General features: G+C 46.6%; 2 protein-coding genes across 13 annotated transcripts in view; one reads left to right on the forward strand and one right to left on the reverse strand.

The window, feature by feature from the left end:
* The window catches only part of macrod1 (mono-ADP ribosylhydrolase 1), a 95,862-nt gene that overhangs the window by 14,517 nt on the left and 62,760 nt on the right, over positions 1-18,585 (forward strand). For 6 of the 10 annotated variants that reach the window (XM_029165228.2, XM_029165229.3, XM_029165227.3 and 3 more), the window contains exon 4: positions 17,412-17,459. The exons of the other annotated variants lie outside the window; for them this stretch is intronic. In XM_029165228.2, the coding sequence (XP_029021061.1) occupies positions 17,412-17,459 (48 nt within the window). The remainder of the gene's footprint in view (positions 1-17,411; positions 17,460-18,585) is intronic. 10 annotated transcript variants of the gene reach the window in all.
* flrt1b (fibronectin leucine rich transmembrane protein 1b) overlaps positions 799-18,585 on the reverse strand; it is a 28,946-nt gene continuing 11,159 nt past the window's right edge. For all 3 annotated transcript variants that reach the window (XM_029165215.3, XM_029165217.3, XM_029165216.3), the window contains exons 2-3: positions 8,241-9,197; positions 799-5,667 (exon numbers count right to left, since the gene is read on the reverse strand). In XM_029165215.3, the coding sequence (XP_029021048.1) occupies positions 3,459-5,648 (2,190 nt within the window). In that variant the 5' untranslated portion in view covers positions 5,649-5,667; positions 8,241-9,197 and the 3' untranslated portion in view covers positions 799-3,458. The remainder of the gene's footprint in view (positions 5,668-8,240; positions 9,198-18,585) is intronic.

Genomic DNA, 18,585 nt, shown 5'->3' on the forward strand with positions numbered 1-18,585 from the left:
CTGGAAAATTCCCTTTGATCCCATCCGTTCACACCCAACAGATACTGTATGTGCTCGATTCTCTGAGTGTAATCATTTTGTTGGGCGTAATGTGTGTTAGTATAATTAAGCTTGAGGGCTAGACGCCAGATAATGGACTGTGACAGTGAAAGGCCTCCATAATGACTGATGGGAACTCAGGGCATTGTTGTTAAGAGCACAGCTGCAGCAGGTTTACAGAATGCGTTGGCACAGACGGATCTAATCACAGATTCTTTAGGTAAATATTCATAGGAGGCCGTTCTCTGTCTGGTCTGTCTCCCCTTTCAGACGGACTCAACACTTCTATTTACAGTGTGCTTCTGAGTCCCTGCTTCACAAACACCCATCACAAGTAGTTACTCCAAGACGGACACTTATACACTCCCCTGTTTGTTATATTGATCCATGCTTACACAAGCATTAGCACTCACGTAGAATCAGAAGCGTCTTCGCCCAAATGCAGCAGCATGAAAGCACAGCACGCGCACAAACACACGTATTCTACGCACAAAGTTCCCATGGTACAAACACGCGTCTGCTTGTGGCTGGCAGATTCTTCCAAGTTGGCATGTGCTGCTGATGAATTCATCAGCTGTGATTTAACGAGGGCTGCGCCGCCTTGTCATAAATCACGCTAATAATCTGAGCTTCCCATTGATTTTAAACATTCTTAAAGACGTCCCTGCGCATTTTTTAGTATCTCCAGCCGATCTTTTTGATTTAACAGCCCCATCCCTAAGACAGACACACACACGCACACAGAAATCATGGAGCTGCTTTTCCTTTCAGAAGTCTTTATTCATCTGCGTAGAAAAAAAGACAACAGACCAATAAATGGAATAGTATTTTCACCCATTTTTATGTTTATACATAAGAGTGTCTTCATTATCACATCCGAGGGTGACATTTTTGAAGGAAAAGGATTTTCTACACAGAATAAAAGGAAGCGTCAGTGCTCATAAAAGAAAAGAAAGAAAAACAAACTAATTAATAAAAAAAAGTAAAAACCCAGACTGGAGCTTTTCAATATTACTGATGCACAGTAACACAGGCTGGAAAAGAGAAAGAGAGGTTCTGAAAAAAAGAATGGGCTTCAACACTTACAGGCTCTAACTAAATCACTTCCTGTCTATGCTCTCACTTTGTATTTAATATTATCTTTTCTGTTCCCTCTTCCTCTCTAATCTATTAACCTGGAGCTGTTTGTTGGTGTGTTTCTTTGAAGTTCCTCCCTCCTAAGGGTTTATTAGTGGGGTCGTTGAAAAGCGGAAAGCTGGGCTGCACAGTGTAGCGGTCAGGCTGTGATCCCTGTTAGCAGAGCCCTACTAAGTCACCCAACATCCTGTGATTAATCGCCCAGAAAACACCCAATCAAGTTTGAAAGCTCCATGTTTTAATGAAGTTTCTGCATTTGACTGAAACGTCAAACTATCTTGTATGGTTGGACTGCAGGAAATATTTTACAATCACTTCTCAAGCTTCTACTGATTTTTATTTATTTTCATTTATTTTTTAAATGCAAAGAAATTGTTGAAATTCACAAAAGTTATTTCCTCAGGACTACACACATTAAGACTAAGAAAGCAGCAAGTGCTGAGGTGACTAACAGTAAGGATAATGTTGGATGATCAAAAGTTAAACAGTTAAACATTTCCACAAGCAGTATTGTTTTTATGAAGTATTGTTTTTACCCATATTGTTTGAATAATTGAATTATTGTTTGTTTTTATGTGTGCCAAAGTCATCCATCAGTATATCTTCAAAATGTTTTAAATTACAATATAATTTTAATTTATGCAATAGTCACAACTTTCCAACTTTGGTGAAGACTTATTAAGCCAGAGTAGTTCAGAATTCTACCCAAGAAGCATTAGCTGCTAATTTTCATTTAAATATTTTTAACCAGTGTCTAGATGGTAATGGGTTACTATTATAAGATGTATGATTGCAGTTTTTCTCTTCATTTGCAAATATAATTTAATAATGAGACCAGACTGCGTTTGAAAATGTGCACATGGCAAAGTTTTTGCAGATTCTGAGAGGGAGATTTCCTTTGTTCAGTGGTTTTGGCAATTATCTTACTCCGTTTGCTTCTGATTGTCTTATCATTCATGTTTTCCTTTATTTAACGTCTCTGACTGTTGTGTAATTGGGATTGTGTTGGTGACAATGGATAACATTGAAGAGTAACTGGCGAAAATATTGTGAAATTAGTATTTCACATCGGTTCTGGATGGAAGTGTAGTAGATGATGGACTCAGGGAAACTTGAGCCACCTTTAGGTGACGATGCAACATTATTCCAGTTGCCTCCCCTACTCCTTATTCTGGCTGCACACTCCTCAATCCCCCATCTCCTTTTCCTTTTGTCTGCTGTTTTACCTCCTGCCGCTGCATTTGTCACACACCCTTTTTTCTTTTCTTTTCTTCCTTTCCATTTCTGTGTTCGTTCCCTGCCTTAAGCCAGCCTACCTCTCTAAGCACCCTTCTCTCTACCCTTGCGTTCTTTCATGTTCTCCTTCGTCTTCCATCTATCTATCCATCACCCACACTCGCCTGCTCTCTCTCTCTCTCTCTCTCTCTCTCTCTCTCTCTCTCTCTCTCTCTCTCTCTCTCTCTCTCTCTCTCTCTCTCTCTCTCTCTCTCTCTCTCTCTCTCTCTCTCTCTCTCTCTCATTAGGCTTCCCATGCTGTGGTTTGTGTCTCTCGTCTCTGTCAGGACTGTTATCACTGCTGTCAGCTCCCTTGGCGAGAACAAAGTCGTCCTCTGCTCACGGCAACACAAAAGACATGAGAGAAATAAAAAGAAAGAGCCTCAGCCAAAAAAAGAGAGAGAAGAGGCGTAAAGGAGAAAAAAATTAAACAAGAGGAGAGTAAACCAGAGGAAGGGCGGGGGCTAGGAGCGCATCTTTTCATGTCAATCATGATGCATTGTCATCTGTGAGTTTTAACAACCATTGATTTCTCCTTCTGTCATCCCTTTTATCTATACAGCACAGAGCTTACAGTTGGTAGGAAGATATGAGAGCTATCTCTATACACATCAAGTGCCTTTTCCTCATATTATAAATATATCTCCTGCTAAATCAGCTAAGCCTAGTTTATCAACCTCAAATAAGTTATTGTGTATTATTATGCATTGAGAAGAACAGTAGGTTTGAAAGACACTGACATATCCAAAAGAGAAAACGTAACCATTTATAACTATAAGTGAGCACTCAAAGAAGGGCCCACTGTAAAATGTAGCATACAGCAGAAGAGAATAGTAGGACTGTTACTTCTGTCACTCAATAGCAATGTCCAATCAACATACAGTAGCTGAAATCAGTCTTTTCTACTTAGCAAACCAATTAGAATGAAACCAGCAGAGGCACAGAGGGTACTTTGGAAACCAAGGACAAAATGTGACCAGACCAAACCAGAGTGTGTCCCTGTATCATCACGTGTAAGCATAATCTATGTCGGGGATGCCACCCTCTCTGTAGCCACGGTTGGTACCATAGGTGGCGTGATGGTGGTTGGTTTGGCTAAGGATGGTGCCGTTGAGGCTGCCAGCTCCGTGACTGCTCCGGTAGGTCCCATTAGCCTGGGACGAAGAGGAGGACGAGGGGAAAATGGTGTGGATGTAGGTAACATCCTCAAGCTTAGGCTGCAGGGGCTGATGGGCCATCGCTGTCATCTGAAACCCTGCAGGTGGGGCCCTGATCTCTAAGATGGAAGTGTCTTTCTTGGTGCCTGACTCTACGTAGTCATCATAATGTTTTCCTCCCCGGCCCCTGTTGTATGAGCCCGAGTCCCCGGACATGTAACCTGCCCTCTGTCCATACCAGCAGAATATGCCAAAGATTAAAAGCAAGCTTACTAATGCTGTGGCCCCCCCAATGATCCCGGCCAGTGGCAAGGCTGTTAGCTCTGAGTCCTGTCCCTCTTTATCTGTCCCCTCCCCTCCTGAGCTGACCAAAGCCTCTCCAGTCTCTATCTGAGCACAAGCTGGGGCAGAGTCTTTACTGTCTGTGTCCATGCTGCCAACTCGTGATGAACCCATGCTGGAACCCCCAAAGGTGGACTCCTGTCTTAGTGGCAGCAGGCAGATGAGGTAATGGGAGCGTGGGGTGAGCTGGGTTAGGAGGTACTGTCTCCTCTCTCCTGGAACCAGAGTCTCTGTTATTGAACCAAGCGCTGCACTGCTGCCCAACCTCAGCCACGACAGGCGAAAGGAGGGGGCTGTCTGTGGGCACAACCAGCTCACTAGTACACTGTCCGAAGAGAGAGGTTTTACTGTCAGCTCCAGAGCCTCTCCAGGAACCTGTCCCCCTTCACCTGGGGGCAGAGGCATAACAAGACCTGGCCGTCTGGCCCATAGTGGGAAGAGAGAACCTTGTGTGGGGACGAGTAAAGAGGAGGTGGTGGTAGTGCCATGGGGGACTGAAGCCACTGCATGACCCCCTTCTTCACCTGCTATATCCTTTTCTGCTGTGTTCACCCCAACTCCTGCACTGGGCCCAGGAGGGGGCCCTTCACACTGCTCCATCAGGGAGGTTAGGTCTCTGAGGCTCTGGCCCCTGACAGGCTCGGGCCCTTGACAGGTCAGGCCTCTGACTGTCACTGCTGCCCCCCGGCTGTGCAGCCAGGCGTGGAGCCAGCGTAGGTTGCAGCCACAGTACCAAGGGTTTCCTCGCAGCAGTAGCATCTCCAGGCTTTCTGTGTCCTTCATAAGTCCTCGAGGAAGACTGGTCAGGTTGTTTCCAGACAGGTCCAATCTCTGAAGCCTCCGCATCCCGTCCAGTGCCCCCCTTGGTATGTGCGTCATTCCATTGTCTTGCAAATGGAGTCGTATCAGGTGAGCTGAAGGCAAGTTGACTGGAGGTGACTGCAAGGCATTCCTTACCAGCGACAACTCGGTCAAATTGGAGAGACGAGAGAAAGTGTCATCTGCGATGCGTGTATTGGCCAACAGGTTGCCATCCAGGACCAAGCGTCTCAGGGAGGACAGCCCCCGGAACCCGTGTGTTGGGATGGTGCTGATTCTGTTGTCGTCAAGTCGCAACTCTTCCAAGGATGCTGGCAAGCCCGCAGGGATGCTCGACAGGTGGTTTCGAGACAGAAACAGCAGTCGAAGCCGCGGAGTCCCAGAAAAAGCTCTCTCCTGGATGCTAACTGTGGATATAGAGTTATCATCCAGGTGTAAACGTTCTAATAATGGTAACTTGGCCAAAGCTGATCTCGGTAACGTTCGTATGTTATTATCCTGCAAATGGAGCTCCCTTAACGAAGGCGGGAGGTGTATGGGGAATTCATCCAGCTGATTGGCGTACAGGTATATCACTCGTATGGAAGAACTGCGTTCCAGTGAAGAAGGCAGCCCCGCGTTACTCAACCGGTTACTCTGCAAGTAGAGGATGGCGGCCGTTAGCGGAAGCGGCGGTATGATGCTGAGGCCACGGTCGTTACAGTAGACAAAACCCTCATCGCAGCGGCACACTGAGGGACACACAATGCCCTCGTCTCCTTCGCCTGTCTCCATGGCAATTGCCGCTGCCGCCAGCTCCAGTACCTCAGCCAGTAAGGTGAGGCACAGGAGGAGCAGAAAGAGCCAGTCGCGGAGCTCAGCAAGACTCTCAGCTGCCATGTTGGTGCCTGGATCCTGACTGAAAGAGAAGAAAAGGGAAACTGGATTAACTCAAAGGCTATAACTCATTTTATTAAGTACATTTTAAGGAGAATGCAGAGAAGAACTGTGGACCAAAGGTCAAAAGTTTTAGATAATGAGTGCAGGACAAAGCTCAGGGTTGACCTCGTTCTCTAAAATTGCCCGAATTAAGTGGTAAAAAAAATTGTTTCATCTGGTAAGTAGACCAAATTTGGGGATTGTAAAGTCAGACGTACTTTAGATGGGCTGTCCAATATTATTTGGGTCAGAGCAACCAAGCAGAAGACAAACGGACCTTTACTGGCAGAGAGTGCAGTGAGGGGTGCAGTGAGGAGGCGAGAAAGATTACTGGAGAACACAAACGAACAACAGGGACAGAGAAAATTGGACAGTGACAATTGGGCTGAGGGAAAATAAGTGAATAAGAGTTTTCTGGGGAGGATGACTGAAATGGAGTGAGTGACATGAAACTAAAATGGAGGAGAGACGGGGGAATAGGAAATCAGATTAATTGCCCACAGTGCTGCTGATAGCTCTGGAAGCAACAGAAGCGCAGCGCTTAACTTGTTGTGACTGCACTACATCTAACCCTCAAATTAAGTTATAAGGAGAAAATACAAGAACGGAGAACTTCCTGAGGATTCTGACTGATACTCAAACGCGAGGCATTGGGGGGATGTGAGCTCGCAGAGAAAAAGGCTACACAAATCAGTATCATTACAAACAGACACGTGTAGCTCCCGTGTTGTCTCTGTGGTTAGTGTTCGTGAAAATTCCTGTGAATTAATCACAGTGTGTCCTGAAACCCCACGAAATGTTTTTAGAGCTGTTTTACAGAGCATCATTAATGCGTTTTTGGTAGACGTGTTAGGATTTGTCTCCCGACGAATCCCTGACATCGACATTAATAACACACATTTACAATTCAGATAAAGTGATCTGTGCATTCACAGCGCTCTATTTATAGAATAGGAATATTATACAGTGGAGAAAGTTGTGGCAATTACATTGTGCCACACTCTCGTCTGAATGCTTTCTTTTGGATCGCCTGAGGAAAATGTGCCCTGATGTGAAATGCCTGACATGATTTGACAGCACATTTGATAAACAAATCCTCTAAAGGCAAGTTTTTTTCCCCTTGCCTTCTGTGCATGTGTGTGTGTGTGTGTGTGTGTGTGCGTGTGTGTGTGTGTGTGTGTGTTTTGTGTGTGTGTGCGTGTGTGTGTGGGTACGTGTGTGCGTGTGTGTGTGTGTGTGTGCCTGCACTCGTACACGAACTCGGTGCTAGATGCAAAATTGCCCCTTGGCTACAGTCAAAATCCATGCAAAGCAAACAAGAGATGGCAACAATGGAAGAGACTAAGGGAGGGGAGGTGGGGGGGTGAAGGAAGGGGGGAGAGGGATGGAGGCGAGGAGACAGATGGAGACTTGGACAGTCAGTCAGAGGGAGAGGGGAAAATGAGTTCCTGCCAGCGAAGGCTGAAGTCAGTATCAGCTGAGTTTGCCGCGAAACAGAAGAGTGGTTCCAAACAGTGCTCGGCTGTTTTGTCTGCGAGACGGGAGTAAAAATAGCTCCACTTGTGTACCTGCAGAACGTGTGCGCCGATCCCTGTGCGTATTTGCGATAGAGATGCGTATCAACAGCGACCGGCTTCTGTCTGAGCTCCACACAGGCAGTGTTGGTTATGTGAGGGTAAAGGGAAACGAGCGTGCGGCGTAATTTGGCGTGGCCCCAGACTTTTCCCTTTTTTAAGCCGTGTTTTTTCAAGCATTACACAGCAGGGAGTGTTAAGGTAGGACATATTGGGAATGCTTTATGAATATAAACCAACATATGCCTCAGTTCCACACTACCCCTACTTCCCTTTCATAAATATCCTCCTGGCACCAACTGGTGTGTGTTTTTGCCTACATGCCAGGATTCCTATTGACACGTCCTCTTAATGATCCTTACATTTTCTGTTTTTTCTGCCTCCTCTCTTCCCGGCTTGTTCTCTCTCTCTCTCTCTCTCTCTCTCTCTCCAACTGTCGCGTTGCTCTCCCTGCATCTTTATCTTTCATGTCATCTGCCTCTCCCCTCCGCCCACTCCCGCCGCCGCCTCCCCTTCATCGTCTTTCATTACATCTATTCTCAGGTTTGTTTACAGAAGTGTCCGTGCAGTCGTCCTCCTCCTCTCCTCCCCGTCTCTATCGCTTTCTAATCCTCTTTTATCGTTTCCTCTCCAGTCGTCTGTTGATTCCTGCACGCTGAGATTGGATCAATCAGCTCTGGTTCAGTCCTCCTGCACAGACCTCCTCTCGCCTCTGCTCCTTGGCGACTTTCTCTTTTTCATTTAGATGCAGCAGACCCCCCCCCTCAGCCTCAGCTTTCTCGCCTCCGCATTCGCCTTTCTCTCTCTTTGTGACATTTTTCCCCCCAATACATTTCAATCATGTTCTGAAGTAAAAGGCTTTATTGGAGCACAGAGGCAGTGTGTGTTTCTTCCTATCATGTAGCTAAAAGCAAGATGTAAGTGCGGCGTTCCTCGTTGCCATGTGTGTTAGAGGTGTGATTGCAGGGGTCTCGCTGACCTGCTTAGTCTCCGCGCCGCTTCACGTCAGCTGCAGCTTTGTTTTTCCCGCGCGAGGGATTTGTGGGAAGCGGTATTAACGTGCGCTTGTGGAAGTGGCGGCGGATCTCGGCGTGTCGATGCAGATCCCCGGCCTTTGAGTCGCTCAGAAGTGTAGCCTCGTTCCTCGGGGCCGTTGAATTTTCCTCAGCTTGGGTGAATGATGATAGGGATGATGATAGTCTACACTCCAGGGCTCCACGAGTTGCAACACCAGCATGGCTCAAAGCCACCTCCGCGCCCACATGTTTGTGTTGCGTGTGTGTGTGTGTGTGTGTGTGTGTGTGCGTGTGTGTCCTGTTGCCAAGCTCGCTATCTCTCTCTTGGTAAGGGGCTTTTAGGGCTGCCAAGTCAAGTCATCTTCAACAAGCGTCCAGGGGCCTAATTCAGAAACCACCCTTCCACACCCAAATGCTGCAGATGGGCAGACAGTCAGAAGATAGTCGGGGCCTCAAGGGCGCTTCTTCGAAGTTGAAAGCAATCCTGGGCACTGTTGCAAACAGTGGGTCATGCAACAATGGTTCTGTGTCGTGCTACTCTTACTCTGAATCACCAGGTCGTTAATTATTAAGTACTGCGGTTCCAGGGCTCAGAAAAATCCAACAAAGGAGCGTTGTGGAAGATATTATGTTGTATTAAGACAATTATTACAACATAAATATCCTGGTTCCTTCCGACCGTTCTCCTCTTCGCCGTTCAGCTTCGCCTCTGTTTAACCTCCGCTCGGTCTTCAGCTCACACGGATCATCTTCAGAGAAAGCAAAGGCTGTAACTCTGCGCACTGTACGTAGCCTCCCCCGGGCAGCGTGAGCTGGCGTGAGCGCGTGGTGAGGAGTGTTCTGCCGTCTAGTATCCTAGAGGTGGCCTCGCTGGCGTTTGCCTCAGAAGGACAGTTGAGTCAGTGCTGGCGAGCATCGATCTGAAAGGAGAACACACGCAAGAATACTATTACACTTTTCATTTGGGATTAGGGAGGGATAAAAGGTCAGTTGTGAAGTAAATAATAGAGCTCTGTGTGTGGCTCTATGCATTTTTATTTTATTCACTTGGTGAAGTGGAAATGTCTCCTTATTATATTGAACTACCAGCATCCAGGGAGCAGGTTCTTTCCTTTGCTGAGTTTTAGCTGATGGTGTGATTATTATAGTTTTATACATTCTCATAAAGTGTCTACATGTCACTAGAGTGAAAGTGCTGCCTGTAAGTTTTACTGTTAGACATGAGAACAGGCTGACAGCAAACGTGGCAAAGTAAATAAACTTAATACCAGGCTGTGCGATAAAAAGGCACGACACTCATCTATTGTACTGGTCTTTGGTCAGTTCATCAACTTCTCCAGTTTAGGGAAGGATTAAACTGAAACTGTCAGATGCAGTCTTCCTGCAGGGCTTCTTCTGTTCTGGCTCATCACCACCCACTTGTGTCTCTGCATCACAGGCTGAATACATTTCACAGCGTGTGAAACTTCCAACTAAAACATTCGATTTCATATCGTGGACCACGCTACAGTAAACTCCAAACAATGAAGCCTAGTTTCTACAGAGATATTAAAGCAGACAGCAACCCCAGGTCCTGACTCTTTGACTCCTAAGCTAATTTTAGGCTTTGAGGTAAATATGATGTGGTAAGTTTGCGAGTAATTACTCACACTAATTACATTATAGCTCCAACCTTACTGTGGAATAACTTGCGTGAGCTTATTTAAAATGATATTTTAAGTATACAGTAGGATCGTTAAGTAAATGCAAAACATAAAAATAAATGCTTTCCTGTCTTTAGTCATTTGCAGCATCTTTCTTTGAATAATGCCAAGATGTAATGTCTTGTTTTAGTGTTGGCACAATATGTGAAAAGGTACAGGCTAAATAATTATCCCCACCAGAACAGTTATACCTTTTAAATTAAGTACCTCGTGAAAATACTTTCTGAAGGTCAACGCCGCATACACGAAACACTGAGCTCCCAGCGGACGCAGGCTTCCATTAAGGTAACTCCATGTTTTATATGTGGGTTTTTTTTTTCACACAAAGCATTGAAGTGTTCATTAACCACCACGCACTAAGTGCCTGTAGCTTGTGTGCACAATCAAGCCCCCAGTGAACACTGGCTTCGGAAATATAAGGTTTTTCATCAGGCATACTGAGTGTACAGAGACAGATTCATCAAGGCCATTAACTGCTCCGCTGCTCACATTCGCCTGTTCGCTTCATCCCAGAGTAAGTAGACTACATAGCCAACTGGGAAATTATCATCCAGTTTGCTTAAACACAAATTGAGACAAATAAAGCCATCCTCATTTTCATTTTCTGAGGACACGTGCTGTAGCTGAGGGGAACTTGGTCAACGGGTCTGCGTCTCTAGACTAAGTTATGCAGGTTGGTCAACTGTGGGTGACGGCTGTGCTTCCTCTCAGGTTTTGGGGTTTTCACAGGTTCCCTAAATGGAATGTGTTTTACTGGGATTGCAGTTTAGTGGCAGAGTTAGGTGGCTGCTTTGGAATGAAGTTGGTCAAAGCGCGGTGAAGTAAATTGTCCTTTTGGATATCAACTCTAGCCTGATATCCAATTTGTGGCATAGTAAAGTGATTTATTTTCCCACAGTGCGGCTAACGTGAAACGAACACAGCTTGACGTGGGACAGAATGCTAAACAAACACGGTTTGGGATCTGATTTAGGTAGAAATGAGATGATGGCTTATTCAAGGACAGTCTATGTGTATAAATATATACTGTTTCATGATTTGTGCTGCATGAACCTTGGAAATTACTACACTTAATGTTCCATTGATTTGAAATGTAGATTGATGTATAACAGAGGCCAAAGCTTTTAAGTAACTTTGAAATGAAATCTCAATTAAGATGTCACCTTTAATAACAGCTACTGTCACTATAAAACACATTCCCTAAGGTTGTTGCAAAGCCGGCCCAGAACTGTGCCTGCGTTGGACTAGATGTGAATATTGAACATCAGCAGCCGTTCCACAGCTCATTGCCATTGCCCACAAGACATCAATATGTGAAACTGTATAATGTTGAGACAGTCGTAAAAACATTTCATGATGGATTTTCAGAAGTGAGTGTCGCTAGGGGGGAGTATGATGGGAAGCTGGAGATGGAGGAAGTGTGGAGATTCACGCCAAGGGGAAGCTAATCGCTAGTCATTTCGGAGGAGGGAGTATCAAAACAGTCATGGATGGATGGGTACAACTCGACGTAGAGACGCCCAAATGTATTGGCTCTAACTTCTTGAATGTCAATAATAATTAAGTCTAACTCCCACTTTTCTGAATATGTGAGGGACTTTGTGGCTGTTGGTGGGATGAAACAAATGACCAGTAGTTCTGCTATAATAGACATTAAGAGGCGTGTTATCAGCAGGTGTTCAGGTTCAACTTCATTTACTTTTCTCATTGGTGCTTTGCTTTATTAATTGTGCGTCTCCCACAGTAAAACCGCACTCAAATGAGTAACTGTTCTCTCTGACTGGAGGGGAAAACGAGTTAATGGTAAATGTAAATAACTAGACGCTGCAGAAAAGAGCAAATATTTGACTTGTTCGGGAAGAAAGTAAATGATCATGACCTTCCATGTAAAAGCACACTTCCCTGCGTGCCATGGGCAAAAAGAGCAGCTTCCACACTTGCCCTGTTGAACCGTGGTGTTGAGGTCACACACGTCTCTGACCGACCCTTCGCTGCGCATCCTTCCCGCCGTGCTTGTTTTCATTTCGCGGGGAACAAAGAGTACAGAGAACGTCTCATTCCTCAGGGGGGACAGAAATCACTCTGCTCGTGTGAGCCAGTCAATGACAACTGTGTCGCTACAAGCGCGCCACAGTATGTGACTTTCACTGAGGCTTCGGCGCCATCCGAGCGCTCTCACTCGGTTCCTCTCCGTTGCGCTTTGAACAACAGCCATCAGATATCAGGGTTTTATCAGGCAACTTGTGGTGAAAGAAATAAAGACACTGATCCATTACAACTATATATCCTGTAACTGCATCAGCACCGACCCTTAAAGCTGAGTGTGTCCCCTATATAATGATAGTTTTCATGCTGTGTGCAGATGTTCAAAAGTTTTCAGTAAGAGATTTATGTTGGAGATCTACAGAGGAAGGCAACATGTGTACAGACGAGTGCTCATCGACAGAAGTCACCAAGTACCGTTTACAAATGTATATGGTACAGAGGAGCCTGATAATACAGGTGCGTTTCCTTACAAAGGCCTTTACTTGAGAGAAAGCGATTGGAACGAGACAAAGGAGCCACAACAAAACAGGCTTCTATAATTTTCATCAAAAAGCGCAGATGAAAATGAAATCTTCTGTTTCTCCCTAATCTCCCTCAGATGATCACAAATGTATTATCACAATTCCGATTATTGCAAATTTGAAACACTGAAGTGGGCGGTGGAAGGAGATTGACAATTTAAAATTTCCATTTCCACCCATCCCTTGCTCCATCAGTCTGTGCAGAATAATTTGGAAAATGGAAGCCAAAGAAAAGTGACAGCTGTGATACTTGGCAGAGTGCTCGCTCTTTGCTCCGTAGGAAGCTAGGAGATAGCAAGCGAGGGAGTAGGAGCTAGGGAATAATAGTTATGGGGCTGGGGACCAAAGTCTGAGTACTTTGTAATCATGTGGCTGCCTAACCCCAGTGTTCGCGGGGTTGATGAGCACACGTCCCTGCTGACACACACTCTCTCTACATCCACCTCACTGAATATTAATATAGAGGAGAGAATTCCTCCGAGCCCCATTGTCAGACGGCCCTATTGTTCTCTGCCGGCCTCTGCCTCGGTGTGTGCATGTGTGTGTGTTCCGTATTAATGCGTACGTCGGTGTCTACATCGTGCGCTTATGCACATTATGCCCATGTCTTCATCGCGCGTGTGTGTTGGCTGCAGCAGAGCAGCAGTTAAGGCAGCAGTGAGGGAGATGAGGGGCGTGTTCATGGCCTGCCATGGCCCATAAAGACAACTGGCCTGAGAACACTTGGACCAGCCATCGGGGTCCAACACTGGCAATTATTTCACCTAGAGGCGCAATCTGTAAAATGAACACTCTCATTAAAACGGCCTAGAGTGTGCACATGTGTATGCATGCAAACGTCTGCGTATGTGTGCACACGTACGCCTGCACAGGTCGATTCAGAGGAGGGGGAAATATACGGCAGCACAAATACTTGTCTTTCAATCAAAGTGTAATGTTCTGTTTATGGTGTCTGACTTTGGATGTGTACTCGCGCGTGTGCGTATTTACACATTTCTTTATGGATGTGAGCACATCTGTGAGCGTGTGTGTTTGCGTACATGTGCTTGTGTGGGCGCGTGGATCTCTCCGTATAGATTTATGGGCGTGTGTGCGTGCGTGTGTGTGTGACTGTTTAACTACCCTGTACACGTAACCTCCCCATCTCTGCCTCCCTGTTTCTCATTTACTGAGCCAGCGCCAGAGAGGAGGAGTGTGGGGAAACGAGAAAACAAGTGATAGAGGGGGGAAAAGAGTGAGAGAGAGAGAGAGAGAGAGAGAGAGAGAGAGAGAGAGAGAGAGAGAGAGAGAGAGAGAGAGAGAGAGAGAGAGAGAGAGAGAGAGAGAGAGAGAGAGAGAGATGGCGAAACAAGGGGAGGAGAGCGGACGGAGGACGGTGCGGGTTTACGCAAGAAAAATGAAGTGAGGCTGGAGCGAAGGCGAGCGAGGAAAAGAGGAGGGCTGGGAGACGAGAAAGGGAGATAGAGAGGCAGGAAGAGGGGTGGGAAGATGAAGAGGAGGAGGAGGAGGCAGCAGATTTATGAAGCCATTGGAATGTAATTTGGAGGCAGAAATTACTGTCAGCCTGAGCAAGGTTTAAAGTCAGTGAAGCCTGAATCCAGGCCCTGCCTTTGTGTGTGTGTGTGTGTGTGTGTGTGTGTGTGTGTGTGTGTGTGTGTGTGTGTGTGTGTGTGAGACTGTTTGGCAAGTATCACTGACAAATGGACAAATGGATGGCAAATGTGATGCAGAATAATACCACAGAAGCTGAGCAGTTAGTTGTCTCCTGTGTGTGTGTGTGTGTGTGTGTGTGTGTGTGTGTGTGTGTGTGTGTGTGTGTGTGTGTGTGTGTGTGTGTGTGTGTGTGTGTGTGTGTGTGTGTGTGTGTGTGTGTGTGTGTGTTGCTACCCCTCCATGCACGAGTGACGTGACTACGTCGCCAGCATCGGAACATAACCCAGCATTCATATTTAACAGCTCATATTTCATCTATGCTCGACGACACAGATCCTCGCACCCACACGCGCATGCACAAAAGGCACGGGCGCGGAATTCCTGTCAGGCCCCGAAGGCCACGACGCCGGCAGAATCAGTGGAGGGTGTCGCTGTGGACAGAACGAAGGCTGGAGGGGAGCGGAGCGTGAGAGAGGAAGCGGCGGCGAGAAGGAGAGAGAGAGTCAAGGATAGACAGGGAGAAAGGTAGAGAGGTGGGTGATGAAGAAGTGAGGGAGAGGCTCTAAGAGAGGCTAAAAAGAAGAGTGAGAGGGATGTGACTGGCTTTCTAACACAGCGACACACAGCTTCTATTTAGCGTGAGAGGGAGGGGCAGAGAAGCAGAGATGAGGGGAGCGACAGAGCAGGGATAATCAGCACAGATCTGAAGGGAGGAAAGCTCAATACTGTGTGTGTGTGTGTGTGTGTGTGTGTGTGTGTGTGTGTGTGTGTGTGTGTGTGTGTGTGTGTGTGTGTGTTTTGATCTAACGTCACTTTCACACTCTGCTCCAGCACACACACACACTCAGAGGGGTTGACTTTGTGTTGCTGCTAATTTCCTCATCAATTAGTTGCAGTGAGTGAACTATTGAGAGGACAAAGCTGGTGTTTTTCAGTACTTTTTATAGTCGCCCATTTCTAAAGCGGTGACCAGAACCAGTCATGTCTTAGTCCGTCTCAGTGTTCCTTGACATTGCCACATTCATTTGTCCTTTAAATGAGATCACAGATTTCCACAACATGAATAAGTAGTGCATTCATTCGCTCATTATAAACATTGGAGCCTGCAAACTAAATGAAATAAAATGTCTTCTGCGGAGGAACTTTCCTCTCCGGTCATTTTGAGAGCTTTGTTGACAAAATGAAAATATGAATTATTGCCAAGCTTATTCCAACTACAGACTATTGCAGTTTTTCTTGGGCAGAACTCCACGACTGAGTGTATTCGGATCAAGGTGGCGGTCACCGATAATCTCATTAGACAGAACCTGGACACTCACAAAGTTTCTAATGGCTCATCCTGACTCCGAGCAGAACATAATCACATCCAAATGTGCACAACAAGGCTACAACGCCCTTCAGCAAGTGCTGCTTTAATCTCCCCCAACTCTGTTTCAGACGCTCACAAATGAAGCAAATGTATTTATAGACAGCGGTACAGTAGCAGCGGCAGCAGTGTATTAATGTTCTTGACTTTTATTCCATATCTGATCAATTGGATGCGACAAACCGCGTCCTATGAGGCCTTATTGCGTTTGTAAAATGTAATCCACGCTGAGGTGTTCCTTTGTGGTCCTCTTTAAACCTAAGTGCTGTTCGGTGTTGCACGAGTGGAACCGTTCCCATGCCGATAAATGTCAAAGCCAACCGTCCAGCTCCGTCGCTAACATTCCGCTCGGCGGGGCCGATTTGTGCTGCGCCGTCCTCCGTCAGCCGCTGTCTCCGTAAAATGGACGCCCCTCTCGCACGCACGAACTTTCACAACGCCACACACCCGCAAAACGCACTCTGAGCCTCCTTTGGCCTGTGAACGGACCGTCCTCCTCCCACTGACGCACAAGCTCCTCTGTTCTTTGTTCTTCTAGCCACTGATAATGATGGCAACACCATTATGCGCTGTGACAACACCAGCTCCCACATACTTGTCTGCGGTGGTTCACACCATGGCACAAACTCTGCCTCTGCCCCCCCTCACTCAGAATAGTGTTGAGGTCAATTATCTCTGCATTTGCTTATATGCTTGGGTGACTCCTTCAGGCAGCTCAAAGGTGTTAAGCAGCATCTGTGCATTATTTAAAAGGCTTTTGGCACATTGTTTTTACAGTCATCCTCCTTCAACACCTTTTCCTGATATTTCTCTTTTTCTGCTTCTATTTATCATGTATCATCTTTGTGTCAAGTAGGAGATTATACTAAGAATCATCAGTCCTGTGACTTCAAATCTCCTGTTTTATCTGCAGCGCACGCATCTAAAACAACAGCACATGTACAAACAGGGGGGAAGCTGAGAAACATTCCAGCCGGATCCTCTCTGAACATCCTCCGAGCTGCTTGTTCCTGGGGATGGGTCTAATTACTGGTAAAGGTGCAGGGCGACCTTACCTTCAGGTGCTTTTGTGCTATTCCTGCTCAGCTGTAACAGGTTTTCAGCTTTGCTAACAGTGCACAGAAGAATCCCTGCACATAATGAGAACCATCAAAGAGGATAATGTTAATTGTCTCATAACTCTGGCGCACGTCGCGATCCGTGATACGTTTGACAGTAACCGTCGGCTCTCAGAGTCGACGCGTTCGCGCGGAGGCGAGATGTGCAGCAGTAAAAAGCCCAATGACTTTGTCAGGGGCCATTTCGTAATCTCAGAAACGAAAAGACTTGCGCGGTTCCCCCGGTCAGCAGTCTGCGTGCAGATAGCAGGAGTGCATTGGTTGTAAGAGTGAGAATGAAAGCAGCGTTGTGTCAACAAAGCCCCCTTCATAACCCACTGCCCGCAATATCCCATAAATCTGATGTTTCGTGTCATAGAGGACCTAGCCTTGCCTTTGCGTGCAGGCTTAACAGTAAGAGAGCAACTTTGTGTCTGTATTAAAGTAGTGTAAGCACATGCTACTGCACTGGGGTGGTCATTTATTGTCAGTGTGTCTTTTTGTTGGGTTATTATTTGTTGTTGAGCAGTGAGATTCCAATTTATTACTGGTGATCTTTTATCTTTTATCTCCCTTCTGCCTTAAACCCTTTTCCTTCTACCTTATCTGTGTGTGTGTGTGTGTGTGTGTGTGTGTGTGTGTGTGTGTGTGTGTGTGTGTGTGTGTGTGTGTGTGTGTGTGTGTGTGTGTGTGCGCTCGGTGGGAGTTTCCTTTCTCTCCCCCTACGTCTCCTCATCTGTTTCCACAGAGCGGCAAAACCAGGACAAAACCGGAACCATGGGGAGAAGGGAGCAAGGTACTGAGAGGCAACTGGTGCGCATAAGAAGTTTCAATAAGTAAAAGAAAGAGGTAAAAGGAGTGAAAGAGGCAGGATGAAGAGGAAAGGAGGAAGGAGGCGGGCACAGATGGAGGCGGACAGGGAGACAAAGTGAGCAGTGGTGTTTTTGCCTTGAAGCGAGCCAGTTTCCAAAGTGGGGGTGAACAGCAGAGGAGGGAATACACTTTTGAGAGAGAGAGAGGGAGAGAGAGCGATGCTGGAGAGAGGAAAAGACAGCGGGAGACAATGAGATGGGCTGGAGATGGACTAAGGAGAGGAGGTGAAAGGGGAGCAGAGCTGTGGGGATGAGGGGGGCAAACGCGAGAGTGGAGGATGACGGAAGCGAAGGTGCTTTGTGTAAATGTGACGTAAATAACAACAATGCTGGCAGCTTCATTTTAAGAGCGGCAGCTATAATTAAAGCAGTCCGACCTCTCACTGCGGGGCTGCAGAGACAGCGCCGATGCATAAGCAGTAAATAAACTGTATTATCTCTCCGGGGGATCTCCGAGGGCTGCAGCCTTGGGTGCTGACAACATATTCGCGGCGCCGGGAGCTCGAGTCCAGCTGCTTCACCCACACGCTTCACCTCCAATTAGAGTCAGACACACATCCAGGTTTAACCATGACTATTCGTATTCTCTGACAGAAGCGGCGGCTAACTGAGCGCTGCCCGTCTTTCAATTAAAATCTGATCATTTTAATGGCTGCTAGAGACTCGGATTTGGTACGACTCGGCGTTTCTCCCAGCGTGTTATTCTTGGCAGGACAGACGAGCATTCTGCAACGGCAATTAGAGCACGGGACGCGGGCGAGCCAGCGGAGGCCTCCCAGATGAAAGCCTTTAGGTGGGCTGGCGGCTCCTTTAGGCAGGGTGAGGCAGGTTCCATCGCTGGCTTTGCAGACTGACACCACCGAAGCTGCAGGTGAAATCCTCCCACAACATGCTGGGCTGATTTTTCCGCTCTGCCATCTGCGACGTGGAATAATATTCATAAAAGCATATTCAGGAGCTGCTTCAACCGTCACATCAGCAGTGGACAGTGTGACCAGTGGCCTAAATGAAACCTGAACAGCTTTTAATGTAGCGCTATCCTAACACTGT

The sequence above is a fragment of the Betta splendens genome, chromosome 10, assembly GCF_900634795.4.
Source record: "Betta splendens chromosome 10, fBetSpl5.4, whole genome shotgun sequence".
In the NCBI taxonomy this organism is placed as follows: domain Eukaryota; kingdom Metazoa; phylum Chordata; class Actinopteri; order Anabantiformes; family Osphronemidae; genus Betta; species Betta splendens.